The 18,022-nt window shown below is 42.0% G+C and overlaps 1 protein-coding gene across 1 annotated transcript in view; it reads left to right on the top strand.

Moving 5' to 3' along the window:
- LOC118677572 (nmrA-like family domain-containing protein 1) overlaps positions 1 to 4,411 on the top strand; it is a 43,709-nt gene extending 39,298 nt beyond the window's left edge. The window contains exon 5 of the mRNA XM_036352756.1: positions 3,685 to 4,411. Coding sequence (XP_036208649.1) covers positions 3,685 to 3,864 — 180 coding nt within the window. The 3' untranslated portion in view covers positions 3,865 to 4,411. The remainder of the gene's footprint in view (positions 1 to 3,684) is intronic.
- Positions 4,412 to 18,022: the final 13,611 nt, after the last annotated feature.

Raw genomic sequence — 18,022 nt, 5'->3', positions numbered from 1 at the left:
AAGGAGTGGAAAAACAGAAGCAAAAAAACAAACAAAACCAAAAACAAAACACACACAAAAAGAGAAACAATCTCACAAACAAGCACAAAAAACAATCTAATCAACAATCAAGCAAACAACAATAGGACAGAGAGAATGCAAGGCAAAACAAAACAAAACAAAAAAACCTAGAACAAACAAAACAAAGCAAAACAAAAAAACAATAACAACAACAACAACAAAAGGGAAGAGAGAAAAAAATTTGAAAAGTGAAGAAAGAGAAGAGAGAGGTGTGTGTGGACTTAAGCAGGCTATTAGAAATTAGATATATAAGTAGGGTGAATTTTTAACAGGGGTTAAAAAGAAGGAATAGGGAAAATCTAAAGCAGGAATAGGGTAAGAGAAACAGGACAACAAAAGGGGAAAAGTGAGGAAGAGAGTGTTCGCATAAAGGTAAAGTTGAGATAGTGTAAAATGATGATAAAGGAAAAACTAAAATAGAATGTAGAACACTAATCCCAAAATAAAATAAAATAAAGAGAAAATAAAATGACACTTTAAGAAAAGGTAAAATAGTAGTAGTAATAATATTGATTAAAAATAAAAATATAATAATTAAAAAGGTAAAATCAAGTGAGGAAGAAGGAAAAAAATAGTTTCTTAGGTAAAAGGTGAAAAAATAAAAATGTGCAGTAGTGAAGGTCATTCACTTCCTCTACTGTTCTGTTTGGCATGCCTGTTTCCTGTCAGGTAGTCAGGACAGTATTGAAGTTCCCTGTGTTCCACTGCTCCTCTGTGTTGTAAGCCACAGTCCTGATCTTCAAGCAGGCAGTATTTCTTTGTTTCTCAGCTCCTTTATTTGTGTTTACACAGGAGTCAATTTGTGATTCAACCCCTGGGTGGCAGTGTTTCTGGATTGACCTCCAGGGTTATAAGTCCTCTCTAGCCAGTATTTAGATTTTGTTTTCCCTGTTGCACTTAATACTGGTTTGGGAGAATGAACTGCCCCAGAGCTGTTTCTCTGATCATTACTCCCTGCTCTGATCCCCAGGTTCCACAAAAACAACTTTCCCCTGCAGTCTTAGAGTGCCCCCAATTGGGTGATCCTATGTTCTAGGTTTAGTAATATAAAGCAAGGATTTAAAGAGAAAAAAAGAGCCAGAGTAAGTGCGCAAACTTGAGACTTTTACCCTCTGGCACTACGTGCAACTCTGTGAACGTCTCTGTGCACGTCTTTTTTCCCCTGGCACTAAGCAGCTGGCACACTGGTAAAATTTCAGGCTGCCTTTTTGCGCTCAATCCAGCTGTGGGTTGATTTTTAGAGCTCCCTTCTGCCAGCAGCCTTGTGGATCCCCTTCCACATTCGCGGATCATAGCCCCAACGGCCGTGGATTTTGTGGGGCACAGACTTCCCCCAAATCTCTAGATTTCATTGTGCGCATTTCTCTCTTCAGCCTGGATCACAGACCTCACCTTTCCCAAGGTGAAATCTGACTTTCTGTGAGAAGGTGCAGAGCTCATCTGAGTCCACGTATTCTTGCTGCTTGAGATCTGGCGTTCCTGGGTTCGCAGCTGGCCCCTGGGTGTTGTGGTTGTAGAGTCCTGGGATGTTTAGGCTTCTGATAACAGCCACTCTCCCCTTCAAGATGGTGTGCTCTCCACGGCAGAGCTGGTTGCTTCCGGAGAGATTTCAGCAGCAGTGGAGGCTGCCCTGTCCGGCAGTCCCCAACAGTTGCCCCCCCCCACCCCCTCCCTGGTCAGAAGGAGGCATAACTGCTTCAGTGAGTGCATGCCCTGGAAGAAACTCCCATCAGGAACTCTGGTCTGGCTGAAACTGTCTGTCCAACCCCAAAAGGAACATGTCCCTCTCAGAAAGTGAGACACAACAAAAATCTCTTCCCTTCAAAAATCTGCAGATAAGAATCCCTTATTTCACTAAGGAATATTAGTTGTCAAAGTTATAGGATGAGGGAGTGACTTAAGGAGACAGACATTTTTAAAGTCATCTCCATGCTTCTCATATAGTCTTCTTACTAAAATTTTAAATTGTTTTCTTATTTCAAATACTAGAGGCCCAGCCCATGAAATTGTGCATAGGTAGGGTCCCTAGGCCTAGCCTGCAATCAGGGCCATCTTCTGCCCGCTCGCCAGTTCCCAGTCCCTCACTGCTGCCGCCAGCCACCTGGTTACCATCGCCGGCCCCAGTGGAGCCTGCAGGCCAGGGGGGTGGGGGTAGGGACCAAGAGGTGGTCAATGCACCTCATAGCGACTGGTGGAGCGCTTGTTCCTGTCCTTATGCGTTATGGTCCCTGGGCTTTTATTATATAGGATAGCAAATGCTTATTTCAGAAAATTATAAAAAAGAAAGCAAAAATCATGTACTCAGAGATAGGAACTAATAAGATCTGACACATTATATTCTAGTCTTTTTCCAGTATATATATGTTTGTATCTAGCTTTTTCATTTAATGTTATATTATGAGCATTTTTATTTTGTCGAAGTTCTTTAAAAACATTAATTTTAATAACTACATAATATTCTTAAAGTATATATACTAAAATTTATTCTGCCATTTCTTGTTTTTGCATAGGCAAGTTATTCTTAATTTTCCATATTATAAATGGCATATGACAATCATTTTTAAAAAATGTATTTTTATTGATTTCAGAAGGAGGGGAGAGGGAGAGAGAGATATAAACATCAATGGTGATAGAGAATCACTGATTGGTTGCCTCCTGCACACCCCCTATTGGGGATAGAGCCCACAACCAGGGCATATGCCCTTGACTGGATTTGTACCTGGGACCCTTCAGTCCCCAGGCCGATGCTCTATCCACTGAGCCAAACCAGCCAGGGCAAAAATGAGTGGTTTGTGTGTGGCAATTTCCAAAGGTCAAGTGGAGTAGCAAGGTTAGGGTTTATCTTTAGGGCCTAAGGACAGATTACACTGGATTCAATAGTTAGAAATTGTCTTTGCTAATTCAGGAGGGGGAACTATTGATGTAGTTAGTGTCAGAGGGACTCAAGGGGTGGGTTTTGTGGAAGGTGACAGAAGGCATCTCAGTAAGTGTGTGGTGAGCAGCATTTGTGTGAGCCTGGGCCTGGCAGAGTCTGGGATGGTTGAAGTCAAGATGCTCATTTCTAATCAAAGATTGGAATGACGATGGAGGGACATCAGCCCGTAGGAAAGGATAGAGAGTGCTGCATGGAGGTGGAGGGCCAGATGGGTAGACTGTCAGAGAGGGCTGCTGAGGGACTGTATATGAAAGCAGGTCAGATGAAGGGAGGACAGATCTATCATTTCTTATCCAAAATGCTTGGGACCAGAAACAATTTGGCTTTCAGAAGCTGCAGCTTCTAGATAGATTGTGTTCTACATGTATGATGTAACATCACCATCAGGGGCAGGACAGGAACCTGTAATATCGCTGCAGAAAAATATATGACTACTTCCACTAAACGGTATCATTAAAAAGCATAAATAGCTTCAAAGTTCAGATCAGAATTAGTTCAGAAAAGTCAGTTTGCTGTCAAATTCCTTATGAAAAAAACTCGTGAGCTTCTTGGGTTTTGGAGTTAGGCTGAAGAATTGTGGACCTATGTCATCATGAAGGTGAATCATTTATTCTCAAACTATTTCAATGAGAGCTGAAACATTTCCTTTTTAAAAAATTTACTAATTTTTTTTAACTTGTTCTTAAAAGATCACCCTGGAAGCTTATGAGAAGCTGCGCATTCCTGATGTGGAGGAAATGGCCAACATGTTTCGTTTCTATCAGATGAAGCCAGCCCGTGATGTCAAGCTCACCCACCGACTAAACCCCGAAGTCAAAAGCTTCAGCCAGTTTGTCTCAGAGAACAAGGAAGCCTTGATGGGCATTTAACTGTTCACCACAGGCACCTGACAGCTTTCTTTTTCCCTGATTCTGGCCCTCTGTACAGCACATCTCCATTTACAGAACAGATATGTTAGAATGCAATAGTTTGCAACTCCAAAGGCATCCCTGAAATTCTCTCTGAAGTAGGAAACATGGAAATGGTGATGGAGACAATGATTTGATTCACATATAACTTTCCAGCTAGTGATAAGGATGGTATACCTGTTAAGTAAGAAGCCCCAAACCTGGCACCTTCTGTAGCTCTGTCTCCCCAATAGCCAAGTCGCCTCACCAGACTCTGGCCTGAGGAACTTGGAGCTTCTTCCCTAACATGAATGGCAAGTGGCCACTCAGCCTTCTCCTGCCTAACTGATCCAGAGCCCTGGCTCTGAACCTCTCCTCCGTAGCTCCAGTTTTTTCCCCAAGTGCATTGTCACATTCTCAATGAACTAAGTAATTTTAATTTCTTTAAAAATATATTTTTATTGATTTCAGAGAGGAAGGGAGAGGAAGAAAGAGATAGAAACATCAATGATGAGAATCATCTATTGCAGCTGTGGGCAAACTACGGCTCGCGGGCCGGATTGAATAAAACTAAAAAAAAAAAAGACCGTACCCTTTTATGTAATGATGTTTATTTTGAATTTATATTAGTTCACACAAACACTCCATCCATGCTTTTGTTCCGGCCCTCCGGTCCAGTTTAAGAACCCATTGTGGCCCTCGAGTCAAAAAGTCTGCCCACCCCTTAGTGGCTGCCTCCTTCACACCCCGTACTGGGGACTGAGCTTGCAACCTGGGCATATACCCTGATGAGGAATTGAACCGTGACCTCCTGGTTCATAGGTCAGTGCTCAACCACTGAGCCACTCTGGTGGGGCTAATTTGTTAAAAGAAAAACCTTTGTAGATAACTTTCTGGGGGAACATGCTATTCAATGAACAAGCACAAGTATTAAAAACTCTAAAATTCAGTTTTGCTTCAGGGTTGAAAGTTAATGTTCTCTGATTCATTCATTAAACCATTTATTGAATCATCACTCAATTACTGTATTTGTCTATTCATTCTTCTGTCTTTCATTTAAACCAAGGGTGGGAAACCTTTTTTTCTGCCAAGCGTCATTGGATATTTAAAACATCATCTGTGGGCCATACAAAATTAACAACTTAAAAATTAGCTGCTATATTCAATCAAACATTCAATTAACTGGCTCCTGATGCCTTTGCAGGGCCAGACCAGATGACTTCGTGGGCCTTATACGGCCCTTGGGCTGTATGTTTCCCACCACTGATTTGGGCATTCCACAAACTTTATTTTTGGCACCAGTACTGATGGTGAATTGGAACTTCTCTCCCCTCCTATATGCTTTCCTTATTTTAAAAATCCTCATCCGAGGGTATTTTTTCCATGGATTTCTAGAGTGAGTGGAAGGGTCAGAGGAATAGGGGGAGAGAGGAGAAACATCGATGTGTGAGAGACACATCAATTGGCTGCCTCCCACACATGCCTCCACTGGGGCTGGGGAACTTGCAACCTGGGTAGGTGCCCTTGACTGGGAATCGAACCCAGGACCCTTCAGTCTGTAGGCTGATGCTCTAACCACTGAGAAAAAATGGCCAGGGCCTATGTGCTTTCTTATCGGAGTGGTCCACGCTCCAAAGCCTACCATGACTCCTTTTCAGCTTGTGGTTGGCTTTGTGTCATGCTAGGGCAAGGGGACTCTCTAATCATGTAGCTCCAAGCCAAACCCAGAGGCTCTGCAGTGGATGAAGGCAGGAGCTTGAGGCAAGGGCTGGGGAAAGGTAGGGAAGTGGAAAGAGGAGGTGATGGAAGGGCCCCCATAGTATTGTTGTATATCTCTGGCTTAGCATTTCTACGCCTCATTTACTAGTCTTCCTCTTGGCTGTGAGTGACTGGCACTCCTTTATATCCTGGTACTTGGCACATGATAGGTGATCAATAAATGTTGGTTATCTAAATGAGTGAATAAAGCTAATTGATCATATCATTGCAAGGAAGGGAAATAAACAGGTGTCTAGGTTGGAGAGTGGTAAGAACCAGCAAGTGGTACTTAAAGGGCCAGAGGTTGTCCACTTCTGGGGGAGGCAGGCAGGCAGTGACTGGTCTTGGGAGCGGCTGAGCAAAGATGGCGGTGCCTATGGGTCTGACTCAGAGGAGAAGGAGCCTTAGAGATGCCAAATATCAGCCTTTTGGGTCTTTCAAGGTATCAAATGGTTTGTTTGTGTTGAATGAAATATGTTGAAGTTATTGCATTTTGATTCTTGAGGGGAAATTGCAGTCCAAGTGCATCTGAAGACCACTCTCCTTTTCAGACTGCTCTCTGCTTACCTTCGGAGCAGTAATTCACTGCAGCTCAAGCTCTCAACCCTGAGAAAAGGGTCTGGATAAATTTCTAAAAAGGGAAAAGCAAAACAAAACCCTAAACTAAAAATAGGTGTTTTATTACTTATCTGGGTGGGCCAGGCAGGAGGAATGGCTGCTGTCTCCTAAATAGACCTCAGTGTCACTGAACTGGCGAGTGCCTGCAGGTCACATGGCCTCTTGGGTGGCTGGCTGGTTCTTTCGGCCTTTGGAACAAGGCTGGGGTAGCCCGAGGCCAGCCCTGTCATTGTTCCTACAAAGCATAAGAAGCTCTTTCGGGATTTGGAAGCGAACCTACAGTACCCATCTGAGATGAGACAGAGTCTTTTAGGGGCCTGGTTTGCATCCCCACCTCACTTGACCAATAAGAGGAAAGAAAGAACAGGGAACATTAGCCTGAAACATTTTATATTTGTTGCCTGTAGACAAGGGACTTCCCCACCATCCTCTCCTCTCCCCCATGGACAATCTCCAGGCCTAGGGAGAGAAAAGCTTCCTTTTGGAGTTGCTCAGAATATACACTTGGGGACTCAGGAGAGGCACAGAGGGTGGAAATGAGGCTGTGAGCCACTGCGAACAAAACCACCCTCTCTTGACCACAGGGAATGGGTTGGGTGGGGGTGGAGGTGCTGGCACAGAAGGAATGCAGGAGGAAATCTCTCTCTGTGGTTCTAGAAGTGTTCCTGGAAACCCAAGCCATGAAGTCAGACCATGCTGGATGTGATTCCTGACGCACCACTGACTGGCTGGGTGAACTGGGGCCCGTCACTTGACCTCTCTGGGTTTCAGTTTCCCCATCCTCACAAGGGGCTGCTGGAAGGACTGAAAGACTGAAAGCATGGAAAGCACTTTGGACAGTCTTTGGTAGATAGTAAGTGCTCAATAAACAATAGCTATAATTATTATCGAGACTAATTCCTGCCCTTGCTGCCTTTACACAGCACCTGAGTTCTGAGGTGCCCAAGGGCTGCTCCAGGTCTCCCTCACCCCACCTGCTCACCCACTGGCTTTCCCACTGCAAGTTTCTTGTGCCCTGACTGCCCTCTGCTGGTGGTCTGGTCCCTGCCCTTCTTCCTTTGCCCGCCACTAGATGGCAGGACAAACCTAGTGTGAGAAAGGGTCACTCTAACCCAGTGGTTCCCAACCTGTTTTTGGCCATGCCCCACCTAAGCATCTCTAAAATCCTGATGGCCCCTCGTGACATATAATTCTTATTATTCAAAAAGTGAACTCCTTGGTGCACATCACAGCCCTCAGTCTCTCAGGCTCTCTCATCACCTTCCTTGGTCATTTCAGCGAACATATGCTGGGCACCTTCCCTATGCCTGGCACTACAGCACTGGCCTGACTCATGGTAGAGGGTGGGCCTCAGGCCAAAGGTGAGCCTTCTATTGAAACAGGGCCTTAGGCCCCTGCCCCGGGAGCAGAGGAGCATAGGAGCGAGGGCAGAGCCTGGGTGTGGGCACTCCTACACTGGCTTCTCCACCATCATCCTCTCTTCCGCCCTGGGGAATCCTTCCAACTCTGGAGTCCCATCAGGACTGCACAAGGAGCAGAGGCAAATTCCCCAAAGGAATTTGGGGCACTGTTAGGAAAAGGAAGTGAATGCTGGACAGGCCCCAAGGTCTACTCTCCAAAGTAGGTGTTCTTTGGCAATGGAGTCCACTGCTGGACTCCTTGCAGAAGCGAACAGGAAGGCAATAGCATGAATTTAACACATCCCAAAGGATACGTTTTTATAGCATTTCTGAAGGGCTATGCAGCAATCTGTTCCAAGAGGATTAAAAATGTGCACACTCTTACCTGGCTCTAGGAAGCTATTTTAAGTAAATAAATACAAATATAAGAAGGATTTTATATGGAAGTGTTGTTCATGAGAGTAAAAAATGGAAGTAAGCTAACTGTTCAGCATTCAAGGAATGTATAATTAAATTGTTGAGTAGTTTAAAGACTCCCTCAAATTTAAAAATTTTGAAACTATTATTTGTAAAGAATTTTTACCCACAAAAAAGCACTGTTTGCAGATAGTCACCATGATGCACATTACATCCCCATAACTTACTAAATTTATAACTGGAAATTTGCACCTTTTGACCATCTTTAGCCATTTTCCCACCCCCACTCCCCTAAGCAATCATCAATCTGTTTTCTAAATCCATGCGCTCAGATTTTTGTTTTATTAGATTCCACATATAGTGAGATCATATGATATTTATCATTTTCTGTCTGACTTATTTAACATAATGCATTCAAGGTCTACCCATGTTGTTTCCTTGGCAAGATTTTATTTTTTTATGGCTGAATAATATTCCATTATATAACACTAGAGGCCCAGAGCATGAATTTGTGCATGGGTGGGGTCTGGCTGGCTCACCCTGATCGGGCCGATTGGGCCGATCGGGCCGATCGGGCCAGGCCAGCCTGGGGGAGGGGAGGGGATGCAATAGGAGGTGGGGCTGGCCAGGAGAAGAGGAGGGGGGGCGCGGGCACCCGCTTGCCCAGCTCCCAGGTTGAACTCCCAGTCAAGTGGACAATTTGCATATGAGCCTTTTATTATATACGGTGATAGATATATCACATTTTATTTTTTATTTTTTTGAATTTCTTTATTGATTAAGGTATTACATATGTGTCCTTATCCCACCACAACCCCCCTGACCTCCCCAACTCATGTCCTCACCCCCCTGTTGTCTGTGTCCATTAGTTAGGCTTATATGCATGCATACAAGTCCTTTGGTTGATCTTTCCCCCTTACCCCCACCCTCCCCTACCTTCCCTCTGGGGTTTGACAGTCTGATCGATGCTTCTCTGTCTTTAGATCTGTTTTTGTTAATTAGTTTATGTTGTTCATTATATTCCATAAATGTGATCATGTGATATTTGTCTCTCTCCAACTGGCTTACTTCACTTAGCATAATGCTCTCCAGATCCACCCATGCTGCTGCAAATGGTAAGAATTCCTTCTTTTTTTACCACAGTGTAATATTCCATGGTGTAGATGTACCAAAGTTTTTTAATCCACTCATCTACTGATGGGCTGATGGGGATCAGGCAGGAAGAGGCAGTTAGGGACAATCAGGCCAGCAGGGAAGGGCAGTTGGGGGCGAGATCAGGCCAGCAGAGGAGGGCAGTTGGGGGTGATCAGGCCAGCAGGGGAGGGCAGTTGGGGAGGGACCAGGCTTTCAGGGGAGGGCAGTTGGGGGGTCAGTTAGTTTCCCTCCAGATGGAAGGACGAATAGTTGCACCACTAAGAAAGAGGCATAATTTTTGATGGGTTGTTGACCAGTAATGCTAAATCTGGTGGTAAAAAATGATGAAAGGTATAGCCCTGGCTGGTGTGGCTCAGTTGGTTGGGCCTTGTCCAGTGCACCAAAAGGTTGTTGGTTTGATTCCTGGTCAGGGCGCATGCTCTGGTTATGGACTCGATCCCCAGTTGGTGGGGTGCAATCAATGTTATGCTCTCACATAGATGTTTCTCTCTCCTCTCCCTTCCTCTCTCTAAAAATCAATAAACATATTTCTTTAAAAAGAAAAACTATTGTAACCTTACATAGGTAGATGTAATTCTAGGATGTAATTTAATTCTCTCAAGAATTCAAGTCTTAGAATAAAGATTTGATTAGCTGAGGTGCTGCTGGCTATCCACAAAGATCACAGTGGGTAGTTGAGAAGGCAAGCTATAAATACCAGCTATGGCCTTGGATTCAGTTGCATTTTAATGTACATATCGATATATTTTGGGCTGATTTTTCTCTTTGTTCTCCATCTCCCTCAATATTTGATATAGGAAAAGATGCTTGTTAAATTAATGGATAGTGGGCAAATTTTCAAGATGGAATATAAGAGAATTAAAAGATAGATGAGCATCATCCTGAGGTGATTCTGAGTACAATAATTGAGATTTTGGTTTAATCACTTTTAAGAGGGGTTAAAGATATAAGAGGTAGTTGCATTACTAGGTGTACCAGTTAATAATATGGATTTTTTCAATAGATGGAGTTACACATATGTTGATATATATGCGATTTGATATGTATGCTATTTTGTTATATTGACAACAAGTTTCAAAACTTCATATGTCAAATTTGCTGAAGGTGTTAACATCATAGATATTTTTACACTTAAAAATGTTGAATTTCGTGCCAAAAAAAGAGCATTTGCGGGAAGTTATAGTTCATTACTTTATTTTGAAGAAAAGTGCTGCTGAATACTTCGGGAAGCTTATGGTGAAGATGCTCCATCTCAAGATACTTGTGACCGCTGGTTTAAATGCTTTAAAAGTGATGATTTCTATGTGAAAGACAAAGAATGTCCAGGTCAACCAAAAAAGTTTGAAGACCGATAATTACAAGCATTATTGGATGAAGATGCATGTCAAACTCAAAAACAACTTGCAGAAAGATTAAACGTTGCTCAGCAAACAATTTCCAATTGTTTACAAGCAACAAAAAAGATTTTAAAGGAAGGAAAATGGGTGCCACATCAACTGAATGAAAGACAAATGGAAAACCGAAAAGTCATCAGTAAAATGTTGCTTCAATGGCACGAAAGAAAGTCTTTTTTGCATAGAATTGTGACTGGCGATGAGAAGCGGATTTATTTTGAGAATCCCAAATGCACAAAATCATGGGTTGATCCAGGTCAACCATCAACATTGACTGCAAGGCCAAATCGCTTCGGAAAGAAGACAATGCTCTGTGTTTGGTGGGATCAGGAAGGTGTGGTGTATTATGAGCTTCTAAAACCAAGTGAAACTATTAATACTGATCACTACTGACAACAAACAATCAATTTGAACCACACTTTGATCGTGAAATGACCAGAATGTTCCAGAAGACACGGCAAAGTAATTTTGCTTCATGATGACGCACCATCACACACTTCAAAACCAGTTAAAGACACCTCAAAAGATCTTGCCTGGGAAGTATTAACCCACCTGCTGTATTCCCTAGACCTTGCTCCTACTGATTACCACTTGTTCTGATCGATGGCACACGCGCTTTCTGAGCAGCACTTCAGAACGTACGAAGTGGAAAATCGGGTCTCCGAATGGTTTGCCTCAAAACAAGAAAAGTTCTATTGGGACGGTATCCACAAATTACCTAAAAGATGGGGAAATGTGTAGCTAGATATGGACATTACTTTGAATAAAGCACTTTTGATGTTTCTCTTGAAATTATCGTGTTTTCTTTGATTACAAAATCTGCTATTATTAACCGGTACACCTAGTATGTTAGATATTATCGTTTTAAAAGTAGTTTAAGTGTGGGAAGAAACGTATATGTTGATTTTGGGGAGCCAAAAGGGTAGACTGTGGTGAAATTTGCCTCTCTCACGGTCACTTAGCATCTGAATTCCTTTCCCATGTTTAGAGGAATCTCCACACAGAGCAGAGTCTGATTGTAATGCAAAAGTCATGGACCCAGATATTTGCTTTCCCCACAGCTAGGCACCACTCCAGGCTTGGAATCAGAAGTTAGTGATGCGAAGGAACAATATTGTAGTGCATACATTCTGGAAATGGGTATAGACACCACCAGCAGCTACATGCAGTTACCAGAGGCAGCAGGGTAGCGGTTCTAATTCTCCGGGTCCATATCCAGAGTCCGTAGTGTTGGTGGTTATAAGCTGTGATGGTGGTGCTCAGTGGCAGCAGCCATGGTATCTTTGCCAGACCAGTTCTGTGATATCATTTTGAGATATGTCCTGGCTGCTCAGCCTCTCTGAGCTTTGTTCTCAGCATTTCAGAATTCTGAGATTGTCCCATATCATTTGAATAATTTCCATAATCAGTGTCTGTTGTTTGCAAATAAGAATCTTGATTAATAAAATCTTTATTTTTTTATTTAAGAAATTTTTTAAATTTAATTTTTAAATTCTTTATTGTTTAAAGTATCTATAATAATAAAAGCATAATATGCTAATTAGACTGGACAGCTGAATGACCTTCCAGACATCATTCTGGACTAAGCCATGGCAGCAGGGGCTGAGGTAGAGGTGGTTAGGGACAATCAGGCAGGCAGGCGAGTGGTTAGGGGCAATCAGTCAGGCAGGCAGAGGGGTTATGGGTGATCAGGCAGGCAGGCAGGCAAGCAGTTAGGAGTTAGCGGTCCCGTATTTTGAGAGGGATGTCTGACTGCCGATTTAGGCCCGATCCCACAGGGGTCCTGGATTGCAAGAGGGTGCAGGCTGGGCTGAGAGACTAACCCTGCCCCCCATACAGGAATTTTGTGCACCGGGCCTCTAGTTATATATAATATTTCATATGTTTCCTTTGTCCCCCATTGACCTCTCCCTGGCCACCTCCACCCCCCAGCACACGCCCTTACCCCTGTAGTGTCTGTGTCCATTGGTTATGCTTATATGCATGCACACAAGTCCTTTGGTTGATCTCTTACCCCCAACTTCCCCCTACCCCAACTTCCCCTGCCTTCCCTCTTAAGTTTGATGGTCTGTTCGATGCTTTTCAGAAGACTCTGGATCTATTTTCGTTCGTTACTTTCTGTTGTTCATTATATTCCAAATGAGTGGGATCATGCAATATTTATATTTCTCTGAATAGCTTATTTTGCTTAACATAATGCTCTTCATGTCCATCCATGCTGTTGCAAATAGTAAGAGTTCTTTCTTTTACAGCAGCATAGTATTCCATTGTGTAGATGTACCACTGTTTTTTAATCCATTCATTTGCTGATGGACACTTGGGCTGTTTCCAAATCTTAGCTATTGTAAATTGTGCTGCTATGAACATAGGGGTGCATATATCCTTTCTGATTAGTGTTTCTGACTTCTTGGGATATAGTCCTAGAAGTGGGATTACTGGGTCAAATGGGAGTTCCATTTTTACTTTTTTGAGGAAACTCCATACTGTTTCCCACAGTGACTGCACCAATTTGCATTCCCACTAGCAGTGCATGAGGGTTCCTTTTTTTCCAAATCCTCACCAGCACTTGTCATTTCTTGATTTGTTGATGATAGCCATTCTGACAGGTGTGAGATGGTTTCATTGTTGTTTTGATTTGCATCTTTCAGATGATTGGTGACTTGAGCATGTTTTCATATGTCTCTTGGCTTTCTTTATGTCCACTTTCGAAAAGTGTCAGTTGAAGTCCTTTGCCCATTTTCTGATTGAATTTTTTATCTTCCTTTTGTTAAGATGTATGAGTTCCTATACATTTTGGACATTAGGCCCTTATCGGATATAACATTGGCAAATATGTTTTCCCATGCAGTGGGCTTTCTTGTTTTGTTGATGGTTTCTTTTGCTGTGTAGAAGCTTTTTATTTTGATGTAGTCCCATTTGTTTATATTCTCCTTAGTTACCGTTGCCCTAGAAGCTGTATCAGTAAAGATATTGCTATGACATATGTCTGATATTTTGATGCCTATGGATTCTACTAAAGTTTTTATGGTTTCCCGTCTTATGTTTTAAGTCCTTTACTCATTGTGAGTTTATTTTTGTGTATGGTGTAAGTTGGTGGTCTAGTTTCGTTTTGTTTTTGTTTTTTTGCGTGTATCTGTCCAATTTTCCCAACACCATTTATTGAAGAGACTGTCTTGACTCCACTGTATGCTCTTGCCTTCTTTGTCGAATATTAATTGAGCATGATGGCTTGGGGCTATTTCTGGGTTCTCTGTTCTGTTGCATTGGTCTATATGTCTGTTCTTGTGCCAGTACCATGTGGTTTTGAAAACAGTGGCTTTGTAATATAACTTGATATCTGCTATTGTCATCCCTCTAGCTTTGTTCTTCTTTCTCAAGATTGCTGTGGGTATTCGGGGTCTTTTTTTATTCCATATGAATTTTTGGAGAGTTTGTTCTAAGTATGTGAAATATGCCATTGGTATTTTAATGGGGATTGCATTGAATTTATAGATTGCTTTGGGTAGTACGGACATTTTAATGATGTTGATTCTACCCATCCATGAACATGGTATTCTTCCATTTGTTTATGTCTTCCTCTATCGCTTTTCTCAATGCCCTGTAGTTTTCTGAGTACAGGTCTTTTATCCCTTTAATTCAGTTTATTCCTAGGTTTCTTAATTCTTTTGGTGCAATGGTAAATGGGATTTTTTGTAGTTTCTCTTTCTTTTGAGGTCATTATTCATGTACAAAAAATCCATAGATTTCTGGGTGTTAATTTTGTATTCTGCTACATCACCAAATTCATATATGAAATCTAGTAGTTTTTTTTGATGGAGTCTTTAGGGGTTTCAATGTACAATATCATGTCATCTGTGAATAATGACAGTTTTACTTCTTCTTTTCCAATTTGGATGCCTTTTATTTCTTCTTCTTGTCTTATCACTATGGCTAGCACTTCTAGTACTATGTTGAACAGGAATAGTGAGAGTGGGCATCCTTGTCTTTTTCCCATTCTTGGGGAAATGAATTTAGTTTTGGCCCTTTGAGTATGATGTTGGCTGTAGGTTTGTCATATAAGGCTTTTATTATGTTGAGGTATGATTCCTCAATTTCCACTTTGCTGAGAGTTTATATCAAGAAAGGGGGTTGGATTTTGTCAAATGCTTTTTCTGCATCAATTGATTTAATTATGTGATTTTTATCTCTCAATTTGTTTATATGATGTATCACATTTCTTGACTTGTGGATATTGTACCATCCGTGCATCCCCGCAATAATCCCAGTTTATCATCTTGTATGATCTTTCTGATATAATGCTGGATCCGATTTGCTAGAATTTTGTTGAGGATTTTAGGATCTATGTTCATCAGAGATATTGGCCTGTAATTCTCTTTCTTTGTAGTGTCTTTATCTGCTTTTGGGTTTAGGGTAATGCTGGCTTCATAGAAAGAGCTTGGAAGTGTGCCTTCCTCTTGAATTTTTTGGAATAGTTTGAGGATAGGTTTTAATTCTTCTTTGAATGCTTGGTAAAACTCCCCTGTGAAGCTGTCTGGCCCAGGGCTTTTGTTTGGTGGAAGTTCTTTGATTACTGCTTCTATTTCCTCCAAGTTATCATCCTATTCAGATTTTTTGATTCTTCCTGATTGAGTTTTGGAAGGTCATATTTTTTAGAAATATGTCCATTTTTTCTAGGTTGACTAGTTTGTTGGAATAGAGTTGTTCATAGTAATTTTTTTTTTTTTTTTTTTTACGATCCTTTGTACTTCTCTGGGGTCTGTTGTTATTTCGCCTCTTTTATTTCTGATTTTGTGTACTTGTGTCCTCTCTCTTTGCTTCTTGGTGGGCCTGGCTAGAGGTTCATCAATCTTTTTTATCCTTTCAAAGAACCAGCTCTTGGTTTCATTGATCTTTTGTATTTTTTTTGTCTCTATGTCATTTATTTCCACTCTGATCTTTATTATTTCCTTCATTCTGCTCACTCTGGGATTTTCTTGTTGCTGTCTTTCTAATTCTCAAGTTGTAGAGTTAGATAATTTATTACGAGGTTTTCTTGTTTTTTGAGGTAGGCCTGTAAGGTTATGAACTTCCCTCTCAGGACTGTTTTCACTGTGCCCCATAGATTTTGGATTATAGTGTTTTCATCATCATTTGTTTCCAGGATGTTTTTTATTTCTTCTTTGATCTCTTCGGTAACCCAATCATCCTATATAATAAAAGCCTAATATGCTAAGTGTCTGGTCATCCAGTCAGCTGTTCAACCAATCAAAGTGTAATATGCTAATGATATGCTATGGCTGCTCAACTGCTCGCTATGACATGCCCTGACCACCAGGGGGCAGATGCTCCAACTAGGAGGTTAGCTTGCATCTGGGATCTGGCCAATAGGGACTGATCAAGACAGGATGGACACGCCCTGGAGCCCTCCTGAAGTCCCTCCCCACCAGGGGGCAGATGCAGCAAGCAGGTGGGTGGTAAGGAGTGAGGGGTACCAGACTGTGAGAGGGTACAGGCCAGGCGGAGGCCCCCCCCCGCCAGTGCACAAATTTTGTGCATCGGGCCTCTAGTTGTTTAATAACATGCTATTTAGCCTCCAAGTGTTTTAATTTTTTGATTGTTTTTATTGTAGTTTATTTCTAATATTATGGTGTTGTGATCTGAGAAGATGCTTGATATGATTTCAATCTTCTTGAATTTGAAGAGACTTTGCCTATGTCCCAGTATGTGGTCTATCTTTGAAAATGTCCCATTGTGCACTTGAGAAGAATTTGTGTTCTGTAGCTTTAGGATGAAATGTTCTGAAGATGTTGATAAAGTCCATCTGATCTAGTGAATAGTTTAGGATTGCTATTTCTTTGCTGATTTTTTTGTGTGTAGAGGATTTATCCAGTGATGTTAATGGATATTAAAGTCCCCTACTATGATTGTACTGCTGTTGATCTCTCCCTTGATATCTCCAGCCTTTTTTTTTTTATGTATTTGGGTGCTCCTGTATTTGGTGCATATATGTTTACCAGAGTTATATCCTCTTGTATTGATCCTTTTAGTATTATGCAGTGGCCTTCCTTATCTCTTGTTATGGGCTTCACTTTGAGCTCTACTTTTTCAGATATAAGTATTGCTATTCCAGCTCTTTTTAAATTCCATTTGCCTGAAAAATATTTTTTCATCTCTTTAATTTCAGTCTGTGTGAGTCCCTTGTTCTGAGGTAGGTCTCTTGTAGACAGTATATATATGGGTCATATTTTCTTATCCATTCAGCCACTTTATGTCTTTTGATTGAAGAATTTAGTTCATTTATGTTTAAGGTTATTATTGATAGGTAATTGTTTGTAGTCATTTTAATTCTTTATGCCTGTGTTCCTTCTTCCCTTTCTATTTTTTCTTTTTACAACAGTCCCTTTAGCATTTCTTGCATTGCTGGCTTGGTAGTGATAAACTCCCTTAGCCCTTTTTTGTCAGCAAAGTTCCTGATTTCTGCTTCAATTTTGAATGATAGCCTTGCTGGATAGAGTATTCTTGGATTCAGTTCCTTGCTTTACATCACATTGTATACTTCATTCCATTCCCTTCTGGGCAGATGTGTTTCTGTTGAGAAATCATTTGATAATCTAATGGGAGATCCTTTGTAGGTAACTCTCCCTTTCTCTCTTGCAGCCTTTAAGATTCTCTATTTGTCATTAATGTTTTCCATTGTAATATGTTGTGTCTTGGTGTGGGTCCTTTTGGGTTCATCTTGTTTGGAATGACTTGTTTCTTGCCCAAATCAGGGAAGTTTTCTGTCATTATTTCTTCAAATAGGTTTTCTAATCCTTGTTCCTCTTCTTGTCCTTCTGGCACCCCTATTATATGTATGTTACTTCTTTCATGTTGTCCCAAAGTTCCCTTAGGCTCTCCTCCTGCTTTCTAATTTTTTTCTCCAACTGCTGTTCAGATTGGGCATGTTTCTCTGCCCTGTCTTCTAATGCTCTAATTTGGTCCTCTGCTTTTTCTAGTCCACTGTTGAAACCTTCCATTGTGTTTTTTATTGTAGCTACTAGAGGCCTGGTGCACGAAATTCATGCATGGGTGCGGTCCCTAAGCCTGGCTGGTGATCTAAACGTGAGCATCTAGTGTGGAAGGGCAGATCCAAGCTGACCTCTGGGCCCGGGGCAGCACCTGGTCCCCCCGGGCCCTGCGCACCCCCCTCCACCTGAGTCATTGGGCATCCACAGGGCTCCCTCATCACCTGGGAGCCAGGTGGCAGTCCTGCCCCCCCACGCTGGTCACCATTTGAAGGGTGATTGGTGGGGCAATCGGGCCCCACTCGCATCCGCCTTGGCCTGGTGCCATCCGCTCACCTGCTCCACCATCCCAATGTGGTCCCGCTCTTGTCAGGGCCCATTGGGGCTGGCAGCACCTCCACTGCCGCCTGCTGCC

The sequence above is a fragment of the Myotis myotis genome, unplaced genomic scaffold (assembly GCF_014108235.1).
Source record: "Myotis myotis isolate mMyoMyo1 unplaced genomic scaffold, mMyoMyo1.p scaffold_m19_p_2, whole genome shotgun sequence".
NCBI classification, from domain to species: domain Eukaryota; kingdom Metazoa; phylum Chordata; class Mammalia; order Chiroptera; family Vespertilionidae; genus Myotis; species Myotis myotis.
The sequence above is the reverse complement of the archived record's forward strand: the minus strand, read 5'-3'. Positions and strand labels throughout refer to the sequence as shown.